The sequence below is a fragment of the Protopterus annectens genome, chromosome 4.part1 (assembly GCF_019279795.1).
Source record: "Protopterus annectens isolate FY-2018-M chromosome 4.part1, PAN1.0, whole genome shotgun sequence".
Lineage (NCBI taxonomy): Eukaryota > Metazoa > Chordata > Ceratodontiformes > Protopteridae > Protopterus > Protopterus annectens.
Window position 1 is genome coordinate 458,853,029 of NC_056734.1, and position 17,500 is coordinate 458,870,528.

At 36.7% G+C, this 17,500-nt stretch overlaps 1 protein-coding gene across 1 annotated transcript in view; it reads left to right on the forward strand.

Moving 5' to 3' along the window:
• LOC122801223 (IgGFc-binding protein-like) overlaps positions 1–17,500 on the forward strand; it is a 691,109-nt gene that overhangs the window by 296,157 nt on the left and 377,452 nt on the right. Inside the window, exons 26-30 of the mRNA XM_044070776.1 lie at positions 3,854–3,883; positions 12,468–12,474; positions 12,757–13,321; positions 13,422–13,624; positions 14,751–15,131. Coding sequence (XP_043926711.1) covers positions 3,854–3,883; positions 12,468–12,474; positions 12,757–13,321; positions 13,422–13,624; positions 14,751–15,131 — 1,186 coding nt within the window. The remainder of the gene's footprint in view (positions 1–3,853; positions 3,884–12,467; positions 12,475–12,756; positions 13,322–13,421; positions 13,625–14,750; positions 15,132–17,500) is intronic.

Genomic DNA, 17,500 nt, shown 5'->3' on the forward strand with positions numbered 1-17,500 from the left:
TCTCTCTGCTGACAACCCCCCCCCCCGAATATTTAAAACTAGCATCAAGGGTAATTGCATACCCAGTCAGTATACTAATAAATTGATCTCTCTCTGAATACTATGTCCCAAACTTATAGGAAAAAAAGTCTGTCATTACCCTACTACATAAAGGTGGAGCCTCCCATGACCTGTCAAACTACCGCCCAATCTCAATACATTTGCTGCTATCAAAAATATTAGAAAAATGTGTAAATACTCAACTAAACACCTCCTAGACAATGAGCTTCTCTCTCCCACACAACATGGCTTTCGCCCAACACATTGCAAAATTACAGACCTGCTCTCTTTCACCAATACTGTCAACAAAGCCCTTGACACTGGCCTCTATACCTCAGTAATCCTACTAGACCTGTCAAAAGCATTTGACACAGTATCACACAACAAACTACTGCACCAAATATCAAAAATAGGATGTTCCCCTAATTCTGTCATATGGTTCACCTCCTACCTCAATAACAGGGAACAGTCAGTAAAAAGGCAAAATGAACAATCTACCTATCAAAAAACAACATAGGAGTCCCTCAGGGTTCCATTCTAGGGCCACTAATTTTCAATATTTTTTCGATGACCTTCACAAAGTCTCCCAGCTAGGTAACTTGATCCAATACACTAATAATTCGACAATTATTTCTTCCGCCAATAATTTCTCTGACCTTCTCAATATAATCCAAAAAGCTTTTACTTCAATAGAAACCTGGCTAAATAATTCTTAACTACTACTAAGCGCCAAAAAAACAAAACCACTCCTATTCACTTCAAAACCACAAAGGACAGACTTTAAGATCTTTTCTAAGGATGGAATTGAAATAAAAATAACTAAAACTGCCAAACTGTTAGGTATAACAATAGATGACAAACTTACCTTTGAGTCACATATTCATAACACAATAAAAAAAGTACACTTCAAATTAGGCAAACTATAAAGACACAAATTATGCCTCAAAAAGCAAACCAAAGCTAAACTAGCAAGTACCCTACTCCTCCCTTCCCTTCTATATGGAAGTGCTATCTTTACCAACCTACTCTCATCCCTTAGGAATAAACTGCAATCCTGCTATTATAAAATAGCTAAATTTGCCTCAGGAAAACCAAACCACACACACCACTGTGAAGCAGTTGCAGAACTCAACTGGCTCAAATTCTCAAGCCATCTTGCTTATATCCAGCTAACATTAGCACATAAATTCATTTTCAAACCCCACCTCTGCCCAGCGCTTCACTCAGTAGTATAAACTTACACTCCTGCTCGGTCACTTAGAGCCTCTCAGAAACAACTAATAAAGGTCATAAAACCAAACAAAAGAACTGGACAAAGTCTATACTCCTATAATATAGCCAAACTTTGGAACACATTATCCTCCCATATAGCTCTAACGGAATCTTTTAAACTCTTTAAATCATCTCTCAAACTACACTACCAAAATAACTTATCCTGACACTGCACAATAACCAAACCTCCACAGCCTCCCCACCTCATGCTAAACCATCCTACAGGGCAATCTCAACTAACCTCTGTATATATTGCTGCCTTTTACTGCCTGATTTTTTTCTCTTCCTGCCTACCTCTTGTTGCCCTTTATTGCCTGACTTTTCACTCCTTCCCCCTACCTCCTGCTACACTATCCTATGTGACACTCACAACTTACCTCATTATTACTTCTGCCCCTTTACTCATGGGCTTTACTCTCTCCCTTGCTTGAAACCTTCTATGAAATTTATCTGAAGATGGAACTATGAATATTTTCTCTTAATGTACTATATTGAATGTACTACTATTATGGTATATAATGTGCAAATGTCTTTTAAAACTCTAAAATGTCTTAATGTTTTTTGAATGTACTATCATAGAGCTTTTCTCCCCGGGCCTCCACTGAAAATGGGTCAGTGGCCCTGTGGACTTTCCCGGTCAACAAATGTCAATAAATAAATAAATACACACACACACACACACACACACACACATATATATATATATATATATATATATATATATATATATATATATATATATATACATATACATATATACATATACGTATACATATGTAAACTAATATATAGGCAATAGGCATGATCGGCCTTGAGCATAGGGCAGCTAGCCCACTCTCTCTGCCACTGCACTCACTGCTCTACTGGTGGTGTTCCATGATGTGTATTTATTTATTTATTTATTTATTTATTTATTTATTTATTTGCTAATACAAAAGTAATGCTCTTTTCTTTTCTATAAGAAAATAAGTAAATAAATACATTGTGTTTAATGCCCCTATTTAAGGACAGCTCAACTGCAGTGCCCAAGGGAGGAAATCTTGTTGACTAATTTTTTTGGTTTCCTGCTCTTCCTGCCCATGATCTGCCAGATCAATGACTTTATTTCTGAGATAACATCATTTACTTGACTTTGGAAGTAAACCTTTAAAATGGTCTTAGTTTCTCATTGTATTAAAATGTATTTTGTGACTTAACTTACTAAATGCTCATCTTTTTATTTTGAATCAGTACATGTCACATTATGTTCTGTTTATAGTTTTACTTTCATTGGGGTTATTAATGCAGTTTAAAAGAAATGGTATTTAGCACGCAGTTGTAGTACATACTCAGTTTGTTATCCATGGACAAGATGGAATTTGTAGTCTGCCTGTTTGCATAATGCATATAACAGATTATAATGATGGGAGCCTTCTCTAATCAAAAATTCTAGCACAGAAAAATCTTTGGGAAATGCATTGTAATGTTCAATTAAGGGCTGAGTGTGTAGCCAGTGCTATTGAGCATGGAGTGCATATACAAATCATGTGAAAACTACATAGCTTATTGTAGTGTGAACTTTTTTTTATGAATGGTAGTGCATTGGGATGAAGTATAATAAGATTTATAAGGTGTCATTTTACTGTAGTTTTTCAGTTGAGATATTTTGGGTTTCAGTCCACAAAATGGAAAGGTGCAGCCACTTTGTAGATCTTTGGCTTTGCAAGGATTTTATTTCTTTCTGAGTTATCAATCCTGAACTCATTTGTTATTGGAAGTTATCCTAGCACATTATCCAGCTGTTGGTTGCCTGTAGTTTATATTCCTTTATGTATTTTGTTGTATGTACTAAAGGGATTTACCAGCTGAAGTGTTCGAAGGTCTGGGTATAACAGGCATTCTTGCTGAGGTGAACCTCAGGAAGGCTGATGTAATGAGCTGTCTGTCTGTAGCAATGTGCATGTCTTGGATATGATGTGCGATTGTACAGAGCGTTTTCATCTTCATTCATTTAACATGCACCTCAGCATAATTTGTCTGAATAGCCGTATTTATGTTGTTAAATGAACTGGCCCAATGATTCTCTTTTTCATGCCTGTTTAAAGGAAAATACATTTTGTAACACTTTTTGTAACAGCAGTAGCAAAACTGTAGTAGGCCGCAGTGGTACAGCGGTTAGTGTTGTTGCCTCACAGCAAGAAGTTCTCCCATTCGATTCTCGGCTGGAATGCTTTCTGTCTGGAGTCTGCATGTCCTCCCCGTGGTTGAATGACACAAAAGACATGCAGGTAGGTGCGTGAGTGGATGGGTGTGCCTTCCTTGAAGACTGGGCGTCGGACTGGCAACTCAGCACCGTAAAAATCCACTGCCAATCATTAGCAGACTGGAGTTCTGCTGTGGCGACCCCTAACTGGGAAAAGCCAAAAGAGTTTTTAGTAGCAAAATTGCTTCGGGTTGTTTCTGCAATATGCATGAGTACACAGAATGTGTACTTGCAGAATGTGCAGATACACACCTAATGAATGCATCATACATGCCCATGTTTGACTAAAGACAGTTAAAGAAATCAGAGAACTTTATTACATTTAGGGAGGTAGTATTAGAGAAAAATAGCTAACAGGGTAAAGATGAAAATTATAAAAACTCAAATATAAGTAAAGGAAAACAAAGTTTGAATAGAACACAGTGAGAGGGGTTGAAAGCAACCTATGAGTAAAAAATAGTAGAGACATGTATATATAATCACACAGATCATGGGGAAAAGGACAGAAAATAAAACTGGCATGAAACTGTTAACCTGATCTGAAAAACACTAGCAGGTCCACATAAGGAACCCATGAAATTAGGCTGGTGTCTGAACCAAAGATTATTACAAATCCTTCTTTATCTGTATTAGAAAACTAAAAAAATACTCTACATTTCTCAGAAATTATTAATAATTCTGCTGTCTATTATGTCTCAATAGACATAGCCAGTATCTTTGCAAACAAATTTAGTGCCAACTTCACTGCCAGGACTTCTGTTTAAACCCCCAGAATTATCTGAACCCCATACTCCCCAGTTATCTCTAAAGACTATCCATTGAAAGTGCTAATGAAGACCAGAAACACTTCTTCAGTGGGACCTGACAATATCCCTGGTTGTTTAATTAGTAGTGTTACACATACCCTTGTAGCTGCAATCCACAAACTGTTTACCCTGTTTTTAACTACTGGCTTTGTCCTTGATGAGTGCTGTACTGCAGTCATGATGTCCCTCCAGAAAGGTGGCCTTACACCCAACCTAGGGAATTAACAGACCTATTAGCCTTACAAGCTTTATCTGCAAAGCTATGAAATGTACTATAAATAAACTCATAAGCAGTGACATCAAGAATCTTAATATAGGGAGTATAGCCTAATGGTCTTTACCTCATAGGTAGAAGGCACAGGGCTTGAATTTAATCTCTGGTTATTGGCTAGGCATGTAACCTGTGATATGCAAATGGGGGAAAGATGGGAATCGCAGCATTCTTTGGTTCAAAAAGATCTGTGAACCAATAGTTCCTATCAAATTGTTCTTTATCAGACAACTATGTCTCTGATGAACATAGTCATCTGTCAAATCATGCCCTAACTAACATACGCTCTTAAAATAACCTCTAAAGAACAATAACTTGTGTGATATATTTTCATGGTTAGGCTTATTAAGGCCCCAAAGGTCATTAGCCTAGCGTACACCTATGAATCTATGGATAGACCTGACCCCAATCATTTTGTTATGTGAAGGGTAGATCCTGTCTATTTTATCTAGTAAACTTCATGTTACAGAAATTGTAGCTGGTGACCATGAAGTACATGTACTTTATTTTGACCTGGCCAACATCTTCAACACCAACCCCCATACAGCCATCATTCAAAGGTTCAATGCTTTAAAAATCCATCCGTATGTGATAGGATGGAAAGCAAACTGACTGAAAGTCTGAACCCAAACAATGCAAGTTACAGGTACCACATCAAAAAAAAAATGAATGTGATTAGTGGTTTCTCTTAGGTCTCAGTATTAAGACATCTCCTTTTGGTATGCATTTCTCAACTCTTTAAGCACAAAGCTAAGAACTCTGGCTAACAAAGTGTACAGATGACTACAAACTGGGGACTGTTGTTAAGTCACTTTATGACATAAAAAACCCTCCAGAATTAATTTTTCTAATAAAGACTTGGTATACTAAAATGAGCTCAAACTAAATGCTAGCATGTTTAGAATTATCACTTATCTTAGACAACTTGTCCATCATAATACTGTAGAGACATCACACTTCTACAAAATGAAAATGTAGTCAGGGACTAAGGTACTTGGGTTGACAGCTTCTTCTTTTTTAACCATCATCTGAAAGACCTTTTATAGGAAATCCTTTTATTTAGCCCAGCTAATTGCCAAAGGAGTATCTTCAAATCTAAAGGGGTACTCACTCCCTTATTCTCAGCATTGATCATGCCAGTTATTGAGTGCAATGCCCCCTTTGGGGTGTATCTCACAAAAACATATCAAACAATTAGAAAGACCACAAAGGTTCATAACCAGAAAATATCACAGTGGAAAGTCTCTGAACTACCAAGAGAGGTTGGATGCTCTGTCCCTTTATTCGATGTCTAGACTTCTGAGGGTAGGTCTCTGTCTTCTTTTCTGTGACATTACAGAGCCAATAATCCTGGGCCTCCTGTTTCTCTGCAAGTTCAATATCTTCACCAGTAATGGAGCATGGGACCTAAATCTTCATCAACAGACAAGTAAAACATGGTGGAGGGATAGTTTTATAACGCATTGCCTCCCAAACCATTGGAAAAAACATCTTCTTCATGTTAAGCAGTGTGAGTATCTTCCCTTAAACATAAATGAGATGACTGAATGAGTATGCACAAATTTACTCCAGGACTGACTGGTGTGGCCCTCTTGGAGAAAAGCAATGCAGCCTGAGGTAGAATAGTTGCAAGGTATGAATGGCCATAAAACATAGTGGCCTTGGAATGACCCTCCTAGAGAAAGGATATGCATCCTGAGGAAGTCTACTTGTAGGGTATGAATGGCCATAACACATATTGGCCTTGGGATATCTATGAATATAATAGGTCAATGCATTTAAAACTACAGGAAATATCTCTGGTGTGAACACAAAGTTCAGTGATAATGTGAGGGATTTTTTTATGTTGTCACAGGCATGCATCCAGATATTTTAGATGGCTAGGGGGTTTCTAGTCTTTCATCTTAGCTGACCCTGATTTTGCAGAATGTGCCTTATTTCATCTTTTCTGCTTGACTTGTCCCTCATTTTTTTTCCTGGTGAACCCTAAGGATTCCAGTCAGTCAGAAATGACAGACATTGGAAGTCCATACTTACTATTCCTCAGAAAATATTTGTTGATGTGAAACCTTTTGTTCTACAAACCAAGTGAATTTGAATAACTTAAAATGTGGCCTGCATGTGGAGAGAAGTATGATTAATCGCTGCTCTGTGCTCATTATTCTGACTTTGCAGGATTGCTGTGATTTCTGTGAAGCAACTCTTGGAATACTTTAGTGTATGGCTACTATTTCCACAGAACAAAGATGAAATGCAATTGTAGATGCCCTTTTTAGCTGCTATAACTGCATAGTTCGGGGAGAGTTGTCTGTAGAAAATAACTGATCCTCTTGTTATTTATTTTTTTTTTTTTCAGTTTAATTTAAACTGTCCCTATCTGGCTTTGTAGGATGAGTGTGCATTTGCAGGATTACTGTGAGTTTTGTGAAACAATTCTTGAAATACTTTACTGTGTAGCTACTGTTTCATGCAACAAAGGTGAAATTCAATATGTCCATAATTGTAAATAAAACTGCTAGGGTGGTGTAAGAACTGTCTGTAGAAAGTAAATGAGCAGATATACAGTCCTGTTTGGCTTCAGAAGATTTCTGTGCATATGCAAGATCACTGTGGTTTATGTGAAACAACTTGGAATACTGCAATGAGTGGCTTCTGTTGGATCAAGGCTGAAATACAATACATCAGCTTCATTTTTAGCTGTAACTGTTAAGTTTGAATGGAGACTAAAAAGAAACTAAGTCTCATGTTGTTTTCTCAGATTAAACAGTCACTTTCTATCTTCACAGGACTAGTGTATATTTGAGGGATTAATATGAGTTGTAGAAAGCAACTTGTGATATTTTAATATGTAGCTGCTATTTGCATGGAATTTCACAGAGCTATAATACAATACATTGTTTTCAGAATTAAAAAACATTCACATAGAAGTAGCTATAACTGTTGGATGGAGTTAGAGATGTTTGTTGAAAGTAACTGACCCTTTTCTTGTTTGATCAGTTTAAACAGTCGTTATCTGATTTTGCAGGATATGGACAACTTAACTGGGCATCTGTGATATACATAGACAAAGAAGATTTTATTGCTGGAGCTGTCTTTAAAGGGACATGACTAGTTCTCTGCTGTTACTTCCTTTTTATTCTGGCTTTGCAGGACTGATTTGACAGGTGTGAAGCAACCAGGACTAGTTTAATATGTGGTGACTGTGTGGAGTAAAGGTGAAATTCATTACATGACCATACTCTTATCACAACCAGATGTCTGAATTGTATACAACAGTGGCTATAACTGTCTCATGGGATGGAGGTTGTCTGAAAGAAAGTAACCAACCCTCTTATCATTTGGTCATTTTAAATCACCTTTCAAAAAGAAAATAAGGCATAAAAGGAATCCTAGAACATCAAGACCTTCAGAGCTTCTGGGACCTGGTGTCTCCACCCAAAAAGATACATAAGTGGATTTTGACACAGGCTTAGAAGTGACCTCTTTCCTTAACCTCACATAGTCTAAACTGGCATAGAAAATTATTGTAGCTTGTGTGGGGGCTGGGGATGATGCCCTTATTTCTTTTATTTTACTACCAAACCTCAGAGGTGTGCACAGGTCACTATAGCTTGTGTTGGACTGGGGACGGTGTAGTCATTATGTTTTTAACTTTTCTCACAGACTTCAAAGGTGTGTACAGAGGATCACTGTGGTTTAGAAAGGCACAGTGTACTGTCTGGGAGGAACAAGTTAGAGATGTCACTGTGAGCATTATTTCTTTTCACTTTCCTCAGAGTCAAACATCACATACATATACAGGTGATACCTTTTGGGGAAGGAAAGGGAGGCAATGCTATTTATATATGTCTGACAGCAACAGTCCGAATAAGGCTATGTTGTATTTTTTTTTCAGTTTTTCCTCAGTATGAAATCAGAGAAGTAAAATACTGTGGATTTTTTTTTAGTGGTAGAGATGAGTAAACATGTTGTGCATATGTACAACAACAGCAAATTGAGTTGTATGAATGTTGCCATTTGTGCCTTCACTTTCATCCCAATCTAATGCCAGTCGACGGATACACAGAAGGTGACTATCTTTTTGGGAAGATAGGGAGCCACACACTATTCCTAGATATGATTTATGCATTCTGGCAAATATGTGCCTTCTCAGGTTAGTGTGAACTGCTATTTTACTGCTTTGAGTCTTACACCTGTCTTCCTTGACAGAAAAAGTAAGACTGCATTTCTTTCCTTACCATTTCTATTCTCGCAATCGTTGTTCCAGCATATTGGAAAGAAGCTCTAAAATGCACCTTAGAGCATCTAGAACCTCAATGGCATCTGATGACTAAGTATCCCCCATACCCACAACTTAGTATACTTATTTCCTCTACAGTTATTACAGTGTAGTCTTGGTCAGCCGGGATGTGCTCAATGGATGTAGAAAAAAGGAAAAGTTGAAGAATAACTTTAATGTTCTTTCCCAGCTCATGAGGTTTTGTTCACGCCAACACTGGATGAAAAAGTTTACTTAAAAAACTTTGACATGTACCTCACAGCATCTAGAAACTCTATGGTTTGTGGGGGCCTAGTGGCCCCAACAGTACCAACATAATTAGTTATTTCTTGCAGAGATTTTACAGTATAGTCCTGGTCATTTAGGGCATGTTGAAAGGATGCAGGAAAAAAACAAATTTCTTTCCTTAAATGGGGTTATCGTTTGGGCCATCATTGGATGAACAGATTGTTTAAAAAACTCTGAAATGCATCTCAGAGCTTTGTGGTCTCCAGACCCGCAATTTAATGAAGCTATTTCCGTCACAGTTATCAGAGTGCAGTCTTGTTTAGTTAAGAAGTGTTGAATGAATGAAGGAAAAAAAACGTAAGACAAATTGTGAGAGAGGGAAGAAAAAGAGTAATTTAGGTGATGTATATAGGCCAACAGGGTAATGGGGGTACAGTGGTCCCCTTTACCTAGGACTGACCCTATATATAAATACACACACACACACACACACACACATCTATCTATCTATCTATATATATATATATATATATATATATATAGCTATATATCTATCTATATATATATATACATATATATATATATATATATATATATATATATATATATATATATATATATATATATATATGTATGTGTGTGTGTATGTGTGTGTATGCTTGCGTGTGCAGACACATGATGCAATTCTGTGATTGCATAAGTGCGTCTCTATTGTGTATGTATGTATAAATAATAGATGAACATCTGTAGTTCACCTTTATAAATTAACATTATAAGTGAATATCCAGTCAACATTTGAGTAGTGGCTCAGAAGCTAAAGAAACCAGGAAGAGAAGGGACAGTGTAAGCAGATGCTGCTGCTTCATCCCTCCCTGGAAAGGGACTCATCATTCAAGTTAAGGGCTGCAGTCACAACAGGCAAGTAAAAGCTTGCTGGTGCCAGTAATAATACATCCTGGACTGTGGATTTGGGATTGGCGTACCGAGTGAAGTGAAGTAGCCCTTAAACTACATATGGACCAGGGCATGCACATACTTGGGGAAAGACATAGTAGGCCTTACAGTGATATAGGTGTTCATAGCAAATCCAAGGATCAGGGTAGGTTCCTAAAGAAAATTTTTCATCATCTGCAGTTACATAGTGCAGTTGGAGGGGGGTGAAGATATTGAGAATTTCCCCAGATTAGAAACAATTACATTTCAGTCATGTAACATGGTGACATCAAAACATTCAGGTTCCTCCCCCTCAAAGATGCACAGATGTATGTCAGAGGCAACGGCATAAGTCCTTCCATGACTAATTTGATGATGCATCTCTCTAGTTGGCACTCTTCCCCTTTTGGCAAGTGTATGAGATGAGAGGTATTGGAGGGCAAAGAATTATATAGCTCATGGTTGAAGTGCTGGTGATAGACAGGAATGGAGGGGAAACGGCACACAGAAACATACTAATGGTTTTCTGTGAACTTCTGTTATCTAAACCAGGAAAATTGAATAAAGGAGATTTTATTTGTTAGTGAAACTGTTTAACGAAAGCAAAAGACCAAAAGTTATTAACCTTTAAGATATTATGATTAGTTTAGATAAAGAACATTGGCTGCATGGGCACCATTAGAGGAACTTTTTTATTTCATAGATTTTATTATAGTCCTTCTAAAATAACAAACCAATATTATTATTTATGCATTTAGTAGTACACTCCAATAATGAAATAAATTCCATCTATAGTGGTTTATAATCTTCTGATAAAATGCAAAACAGCAATTCCTGACGACTTCCCTGCCCTTAATTGAGGGGAAGTTGCCAAGGGTCCATCTGGTTGTATTCAGCACACTGACATTTAACTCCACACTCGTTTTCTAAAGAAACTCACTGCAGTACAGTATTAAAGGTGTGTTCTGCTACTGTTTCACTTCTTTTCAAAGATTTACCTTTTTTTCCTGTTGATACAGACATGGAATTTGTAAATGTATGATGGGAGTGCAGAAATTTCATTCCACAGGGGGAATACAGGAAGTACTGCACCTTGAAAAAAGGTTGCTTTTAATTTAATTTTTGTTGGATTGAATTTGCACTAATCATGCCCAGTAAGTCAATTGTTCACTGATCTGTAATTTGACAAGTCATGTTAGAAGCATTCCTGACTCCGATTTGTATTGTGTGACTTTCTCAGACACTTATCAGATTCAAAACAAAATTATATTGAATTCTCTTCCTAATGTAATCTCTTCTTTGCTTTCAAACTCACTTTGTAGATTTCTTTTTCACAGATTTTCTTTCTCAATATAAAATTAGTAGTTCTTTTAAATAAAATAATCTATGCTGTGGATGCAAAACAAGTGAAAAAATAAATAATTTACAAGCAAAAATGGGAACATTCATTACTAAATTCTGTCAAGATTTTCAAGTTTCAAGGTTTTGCACAATATTTTGTCTAAAAGGGGACAAAATCGCTGTTCTGTAACTTCGGTGTTTTGAGCTTTTGGGTTTTATGAATCAATGAAAGAGCATTTGCTCTTTTTTCATTCTGTTGTTTTAATATAGACCCGATATATATTAATGGTTTATTTTATAGTGCCTATTTACAGCAGTAGGGAAAATTGTCACAAAGAGCCTCAAAGAGCTTGAAGAAATCAGTCTTGCCATCTTCTCATAAATTAATTTATCTTTTATCAGTGGTGCATTATAAAAATGTCTATAATAGTAATGCAGTCTATCAATGATAGTATTAATTATAAATTGTGCTCTGAATTAGGTTAGCGTATTGAAAAGCAGTGTCAACTATGATGGCATTGTGAATGATTTAAATTTGAGAATTTATACAGTAGAGTAAAATTCCAAGTCGGGCAAGTTTTCTTGGAAAGGGGAATTAAGATGTATTAAAAACTAGTCAGTAGCTACTCAAGGAGGTTTTCGGTTACTCATTAAGTAATGAATAAGTTATGTATTTTCCAAGGGAAGCCTCAAAAGCATGTTTTCTATTATTATAGGTGAGTTTGCTGAGGGCCCAATGTTTTTTCACATTCAGTATGCCAGAGAAAATGAATGAAAGATTTTCCAACTAGACAGAAAAAGAGAGAGCTAAGAACCATGGTTTACTTATAATGTTGTCAACCTTAACATTGCATACCCTAATGCTGCAACTGGTCCTTTTAGTCTTGGCTGTACTGGTGAGAACAAAAAGTATGTGCATGCAAAGATGTTTGCAGTTACTGAAAAAAAATCTATAACTACAGAAAATGAGGGAATGCAGGGCATATTTTAAGAGAAGGTACGAAGCAGTTAACATCATACCATACATAGTACACCTATATCATATGTTCCATTTAGTTACATGGTAAGTATGCAGATATACTAAAAGCCACTCAGCAGCAGAGGGAATTTCAGTTTCATCATAACAATTGATTGTACTATATTAGAAAAAAATGCAAATGCAGGAAAAGGATTAGGTGATTCTGGGAATCTAAAAGATTTATAATTTCTGCAGAGGAATACAGGTGATGATTTCAAATTAATTACTTGCTGTAGTGTTGCAGACTAGGGCTATGCTGTTTTCAGATGAACTAAGATTGATGCTTATGTCTGTTACTGCATTGTTTCTTTTTCTTTTAACAACTAGGTTGACAACATCTGGAGAACGCTTCCTGTAACACTTGTAGGAGGTGCAGTCACTGTTAAGAGAAGTGGAAGCTATGTGCTGCTAGAAACAGACTTCCTGCTCTCAGTTTATTATGATTCTGACCACACAGCAGACGTGAAAGTGCCCAGCACATACTTTAATCAGACTTGTGGAATATGTGGAAACTACAACAACCTGAGAGCTGATGATTTCATGAAACCTGATGGATCCCAAGCAGCAGATTCTACAGAGCTAGGAAACAGCTGGAAAGTGTCAGATGGTGATCCTAACTGTAAGGATCCACCCCCACCAAAACTATGTCCACCAGACGTTGAAGACAAGTATGAGAGCAGCAGCTATTGTGGTCTGATAACTAGCAAAGAGGGTCCATTTGCAAACTGCCTACATGTGGTCGGACCAGACAGCTTCTTTGAGAGCTGTGTCTTTGATCTTTGTGCACTAAATGGAAGCCAAACAGCTCTGTGTGATTCATTACAAAGTTATGCAGATGCTTGTCAAAAGGCTGGAGTGATTGTTCCTCCCTGGAGAAACTCCACATTCTGTTGTATGTATTTTGTTAATTTTTTCAGTAATACAATGTTCCATTGTCTGCTATCTTGATTAGATAAAATGTGTAAAATACATGTTTGTGTTTTTCCTTACAGCAAAGCCATGCACAATGCCTAATAGTCATTATGAACCCTGTTCAAGTGCCTGTCCTGCAACATGCCTGGATCAGTTTGCACCACATAACTGCAGTAAGCCCTGTGTAGAGGCTTGTGAGTGTGACAGTGGATTTGTACTTAGTGGAAACACGTGTGTTAATGTCGCTGACTGCGGCTGCTGGTACCAGGGCAAATATTACGAGGTAAGCAAACCAGCAATTCTGATGTGCTTTTCACTATGAAGCTATGGATATAAAGCAGAAAATATTATTTGAGAGCTTGCATTTTACAAATTCTGTGATACAGAATAATGCTGAAAGTGACAATTTCTAAACAGAGAAGAAAACAAGAACCATATATCATATTGTTGTACTTACTTAACTAAACCTACTCTGTGGTGCTCCTACACTTTGTATTCAGTATTTGACTTCATTTGGGTCTAGGATTAGGAAATGGGCCTAGGAGAAGGCAGGGGACATCAACCTCTGGAGTCTGAAGCATTTTATTCCAAAACTGTAAATACAGATGACCAGACCCAGCAGAGACAGTCACAACTTTCCAACTCTGTCATTCAAGTGAAAAGGCAGCTCTCATCGACTACAACTCTAGATTTAACATATTAAAACTTCAAGGTCATGAAAGGTCATTGGCTATACTAGTGACTATAATGGGTGCTTTGGCTGTTACAGTTAGTGACTAAAAATTGAAAACCATCCTATTCAGATGTGAAATGCGATTTTCAAATGAAACAGTAAGAATACATGGTTCCAACCAATTTCTACATATTCCCGTCCCGGTTCATTCCCATAGCCAAATTTTTATATAATGACAATTGAGTTGCAGTTAGTCTCTCATTCCCAGCATTAACATTGTCGACACAGTGGGTGCCATAACCACACACATTTCTTCAGACTGCATCAACAATGTGAAAGCTACAGAACTGTGCCTCCTGATCTCATTTCCAAGAGATGTGCAGTCATTTTACAATACACTGCATACATTTTAACTTCCACAACATTATACCCCTTGCTTTCTTTATTCCTGCATTCAATAATCCTATGCTTCCCATCTTTTTTTCTATATTCCTTCCTGCCATTCTCCATCCATCCTTTCCATCCCTACTTTTTCTTGCAGTAAAATGTAATCAGAACTGTTTTCATTAACTGGATAAACACTGTATAGTCCTGCTTCTAAACCGTTCATTAATGCAGTCATGTAACACTATTGTAACCAAATATTGTTCCCTTGATAGAAGCTATGATTTCCAACTGGGTCAAAAAATTTTGTTACATAAGATTTTCATTTATACCTGCATTTTGCATTTTTCAGAAACATGAGGATACCATGACAGAAAACTGTGAACAACAATGCCAGTGCTCGGGAAACAACGATATGAATTGTACACCTACATCATGTGAGCCGGATAAAATCTGTAAAGTAGAAGATGGTACTCTTGGCTGCTTCGTTCCAGACACTGTTGTTTGCCACATCTACGGGGATCCTCACTACATCACATTTGATGGAAAGCTGTACCACTTCCAAGGATCTTGTAATTATACAGTAACTGAGACATGTGGGAACACTTCGGACCATTTCACTGTTACTACTAGAAATGAACACCGAGGTAATCCCACCTGGACAGCAATCAACTCAGTGGCACTGACAGTGAATGGTGTACATATTGCACTAAGAAAGAACAGGATCGTTTATGTAAGTAGTTACTAACATGATGCTTTTTGTCATTTTACACAATAAGTGTGCTTTGTCTTTCAGTAGTTACTGTGGTCACATGGATAGGTACAGTGAAAAATGAGCAAGTTGTGTTTTAGCAGATAAAAACTACAGTTGTCAATTAATCATATGCAAGTACGCACATTCAATGTTATCTACTGGAACATTTAAAAGGTCTTTTCAGAGTGAATATTTGTTTATTTGTTTAATTTTTTTCCTGTCTGGTTAGTGAGTATTTATACCTAAGAATGTGCCCACACCCTACTAAAACAACTCTTAATATTATTTTACATCTGCTCGAAATGTTTAATCATCCCCTTGTTCTAACATTTGGACATTTGCTACCTACGGTGAAAAAAAAATCATTGTTTTGGATGGGAATGAAAGTGTCTTTAAAATTAATAATTCTTCTGAGATAATTTAATTTGCTTCAAAGAAATATGCTCTTGTGATTTCACTTTTATAAGCAATGGTAATTATTTTGTGATATATAGTTAATGAAACGTGTAATGAAAATTGAGAATCGTTCACTAATGCTGACATGCACAATACAACAGTAAAGCTCAACAATGACAAAGTTAACCAGTGCCTATTTTAGTTGCACATTACTGTCCAAATAAGGTGACTGAAACCAGTTGTGTGCTGAAAATTTAAGCATCCCTTTACCCAAATGTATAGTGAGAAAGTCTACTGCTTGAGGGTGGAGGGCCTTTGGTATCCATGTAACTTTTTTCAAATTTCAGAATGTTTTAGTGAATACTGCATCCTTTTACTGAGATAGCATTCTTAAAAACCTCATTTTTGGAACTCATGCCACAAAATATCTACCATAATCTATTTTTCTAAAATTGACTTTATAATGGAACTCTCAAGATGGATGTTGTTGAACAGTATAGTTATTTTCTTAAGGGAAAAAATAGCATTATGATTGTGAAATCATTTCCAGTAGCTGGTTTGAATTTTTTAAGTAGCAAAATCTGTACTGATGTAGAAAATTGGAATTCACTTCTACTTGATTGTTGTTTTTAGCCTAAATCTGTGCAAAATATAAATATAATATCCTGTCAGCCTCATTTACGTATGAGACATGCATTAAAAGTGCAGTGGTTAACAGGCTCAGGAGCTGTAACCTGTCCATTACACAAAACAAAAGGAACATTGGGTGAGCTGCGAGTCACTGTCTGCTCTACCTTTGGTTAGTGTAAGAAGACTGAGTAAGCAGGGAGGGTACACCCCCCGACCATCTCATGTATGCCAAGATAAAACATACCTACACAGTTACTATAGCCAAATCTGAGAACATAGCATGTTTGAATAAGGTTAAGTGGCAGCAGTATTTAAAAATGAGGATTTGACAGATCACTTATCAGCTGAGTACCCCTCTGTTATTTGTCATCCTGTCGGCTGCATGTTACCTCATAGTCATCTTCTACTTCCTGTGGCTGACATAACCAGCAAGGGACTGAAGCAGTTCTTAGACAGGGATATTGTGAAGTGGCAGGGTCAAAATGCAGGGCAAAAAAAAGATGTGGAGGGTTTAGAGAAGTTGTGCTCCTTAGATTGAGTTATAAAAATCTGGTCTCTCTCTACAATTTCCTGATTAGTACATAAGTGTCTACAGCTGATGAAACAAGGCTGCAGATAGGCAAAGAGATCATAATGGATTTTACACCAACCACCCTGCCCCATCTGACATACTGTCCTTCAGTAGACTATATAATTTGGTATAATATAGCGCAGCTTGAACTAAAGCCCAGGCAGCTGTATAACTTATTGCATGTGAAAAAACACAGTCCATTCTCCATGTTACAGAAAGATTTGAGTGGCCTGATCTAGTGAACTATTTCAGGTGTCCCAAAAACTGTTGGTATAGCTGTGAGATTTGGTTAATTCAACAAAATATTGAAGTAATGTAAATGAACCTTATATATTAAAAAATGGTAAAACATTCAAGTATGTGTTAGAGTAACACATTGGAAATGTGTTTTATTATATGAAACATTTTGGGATAAACTTTTAGCAGCAATTAACACACTGAGCAACAGAAAAATGAATGCAATAAGTAATTAAATTACATTCACAAGGATGTGTATAACATTTATCATAAAGCTGATTCAGCTACTGTTCTAGATTATAAGACTTGTTTGAAAGTTATGTCAGAAATCATGTTATCTTTCCCCACAGTCCATAACAACATTATTTTTCCACATTTTTGTATATCAGAATACAGATATAAAGTTATATGCAATTCTTCAGGCTAATCTTCAATACGACACAAACAAGAAAGAAGTACTTTTAGTTTTTCATTAGATTTCCGAAATTTACGTTAAGTATAGAAAGTGACTGCA